We start from the raw sequence: 2,727 nt of genomic DNA, 5'->3' as shown, positions 1-2,727 counted from the left end.
GAAGCAATAAACAGCCAAAAAAGTAATATAACTCAAGAATAGAGAGAGATTTCCAAGGTTTTTTTACAGAATTATAACGAAATGCATAGGAATTTGTCTCTTTAACAATAAGAGACATAGTTTCCTAGTTAAAGAAAAGCTGGAATAAGGCTAGAGGATGCTAATATTAATTGTTAGGCAGATTACGAGGTTCAGCGAGATGTTCAACAATCAGAATTGTTCTTCAGCTTCCTCTAGGGGTATTAGAAGCTTATCTAGCTAGGTATCGGCTGTAGAGTCATCAGGGATAGATGGAGCTAATAGAAATTAGTATAAATAATCAAAGAACTAAGAAAAAACAGCTAAAAACAGCTAAAAATGAGTAAAAAAAGCTATTTTTACTTACTTGTATAATCATTTGGCTGTTTTTCTGCCCATTTCTTCGGAATAGACTTTGCTTTTGGCCCTTTTTTTATAGATTTTGGATATAGAGACTCTGCAAGATAAAGAGGACCACGTTTTTGATGAATTTCAGCCCGAAATAGGATCTCAACAGCGATATTGGGGTCAATTGGCCCCATTTTGGAGCCGGAGTCAACCGGAGAAGATCCCTCATAGCTATCAGAGCTATAGCAATCTAGGGAAGAAATTTCGTCTTAATCCGTTAAGAATTGAGCGTTTTGGGAGGCTTTTCGTACACGTTTTGAGCGTAGAATGCGTGAATTTGAGGGATTTTCGATAGAATTCGCCTGGTTTTCGGCGCTTTCAACAGATAGCTTGCTAATAGTACGCTTATGCAAGGCAATTAAGGCGCTAGCACTTGATTCTGGCGCTGATTGAGCTGAAATTCGTGGAGAAATCGCTATTTTGAGTGATTTTGAAGGGTTTTTGATGAGTTTGAAAGATTTCTGAGTAGAAGAAGCTGATTTAAAGTAATAGAGTTGATTAAATAGATAAGGCCAAGGGCTAGTATTAGTTTGAACTAATTTCGCGAGTTGATTTGGTAGAGAAATAAAAGAGTAAAAGTAATATAAAGTAGTAGAATTAATTTATATAGGATGCTAAGTTTTAATAGAAACTAAAGATAGAAAAGTTCTAGAACCTTAATTCTTTAATAACTTACTAGTTACTAAGGTTATAAGTTATAAATAAGCCTTTTCTAGGATTCTATAGATAGATTTATATTATATATCATTTATAAAGTATTATCTTTTATATTAGCAAAGTTAATCCTAAAAGTATTTTTAAAAACTAGTACTTTTTTACTATTTATATTTTTCCTTTATAAATAGTAGCCTTATTAGCTTTAAAGTTATATAGTAATTTAGATCCTTCTAAAGGCTATATCGAATAATACTATTTAGATCTCTAGCTCTTATAGTAAGCCTAGTGCAGCTAATTTAAATTTTACTCTTATAATTCATTTTTAGTGTTCTTAACACTAAGGCTGCAGCTAGGTCTTGACGAATTTTAATGTTCTTAACGCCAAGGCTGCAGAACACTCTCATAATTTTGATGTTCTTAATGCCAAGGCTGCAGAAATAACCTTACTGTTAAACGCGGGTACTTCTTAACGCTAAGCTTTATAAGGAAGGGTCACCACGACAGGGGTTAATCGGGCTCATAAGGGATAGCCTTATCTACTTCTTTCTTAAAATTATAAGGTACGTAGTCTTTATTATATAGAAGATCTGTAATCTCTACTAATATTTACTAATATATATAGATAAATAAAGGGCCTAAGAGATAAATTAATAAATCTTATTAATAAAATTAGAGATAAGAATAAGTTTAGCTAGGTCTATTACATTAATTTATAACTTTTTATAAAGTTATTCTGCTAATTAATAATTTATAATTATACTTAACTAACATTTTATATTTAATAATATTAATATTTTTAAACGGGTATACAAATTAGGAATAGCTATCAATACTATTAATAGTCTAGATATAATTAATTAAGGGTTTTGTCTTAATCTAGACTTTCTTAGAAATAATTCTTTATCTATTTATCTTTAGGCTAACTATAGTCTAGTTATAAATATATACCTTAGTCTTTGCTGCTTTATCTTAAAGTTTAAGTAATAACTTAGATTCCTTTAATATTGCTTAGATATTATTTTCTATTATCTGAATTATATGTTTAGCTATATTATTCTGACTTAAGGTATATAAGATAATATATTACTTACTAATTCCTATCTATTAGCTTTATTTATTAAGAGTCTATTTAAGTTCTCTAGCATTATTACTTTAGATTGCCTTTAGCTTCATCTTTATAATAAGTTCTTTACTCTAATATTACTTTTTAAGGTAATCTTTTACTCTCTTTTAATCCTTAATTAAGATTACTTATAACTTTCTAAAATAATTATTAATAATCTTTAGGAAGTATTAGGTGTTGCTAAGTATTATTAGAAAGAGGCTATAGATATAAATTAATATAAGATTAAAAAGATTAGCTTTATACTAAGAGACTTAAATATTTATTTAGTTTCTTATCTTAGTCAGATTATATACTTTATAGATATCTATTTACTTAGCTTATAAATTGCTTTTTATAATATTATAATCTTATATAGGTCTTATAGTTTCTTCTCTCTTATATAAGCAAACCTTTTATGCTATAATTAATATTATTTCTTTATAATATTAGTTATAGCTTTCTTAGAGAATATTAATTAACTATAATTAGTAAGTGGCTTAAAGAGAATATTATAGACTATAGTTTATAATAGTATCTTT

General features: G+C 28.1%; 1 protein-coding gene across 1 annotated transcript; it reads right to left on the bottom strand.

Annotated features, from left to right (window-relative positions):
* Nucleotides 1–258: 258 nt before the first annotated feature.
* Nucleotides 259–560, bottom strand: EPUS_09477 (uncharacterized protein; the record flags this gene model as incomplete). The annotated part of the gene is made up of 2 exons (XM_007789447.1): nucleotides 259–296; nucleotides 386–560. 2 exons carry the CDS (start codon nucleotides 558–560, stop codon nucleotides 259–261), a joined length of 213 nt encoding a protein of 70 aa, XP_007787637.1.
* Nucleotides 561–2,727: the final 2,167 nt, after the last annotated feature.

This window comes from Endocarpon pusillum (genome assembly GCF_000464535.1).
Source record: "Endocarpon pusillum Z07020 unplaced genomic scaffold scaffold1048, whole genome shotgun sequence".
NCBI lineage: Eukaryota > Fungi > Ascomycota > Eurotiomycetes > Verrucariales > Verrucariaceae > Endocarpon > Endocarpon pusillum.
The sequence above is the reverse complement of the archived record's forward strand: the minus strand, read 5'-3'. Positions and strand labels throughout refer to the sequence as shown.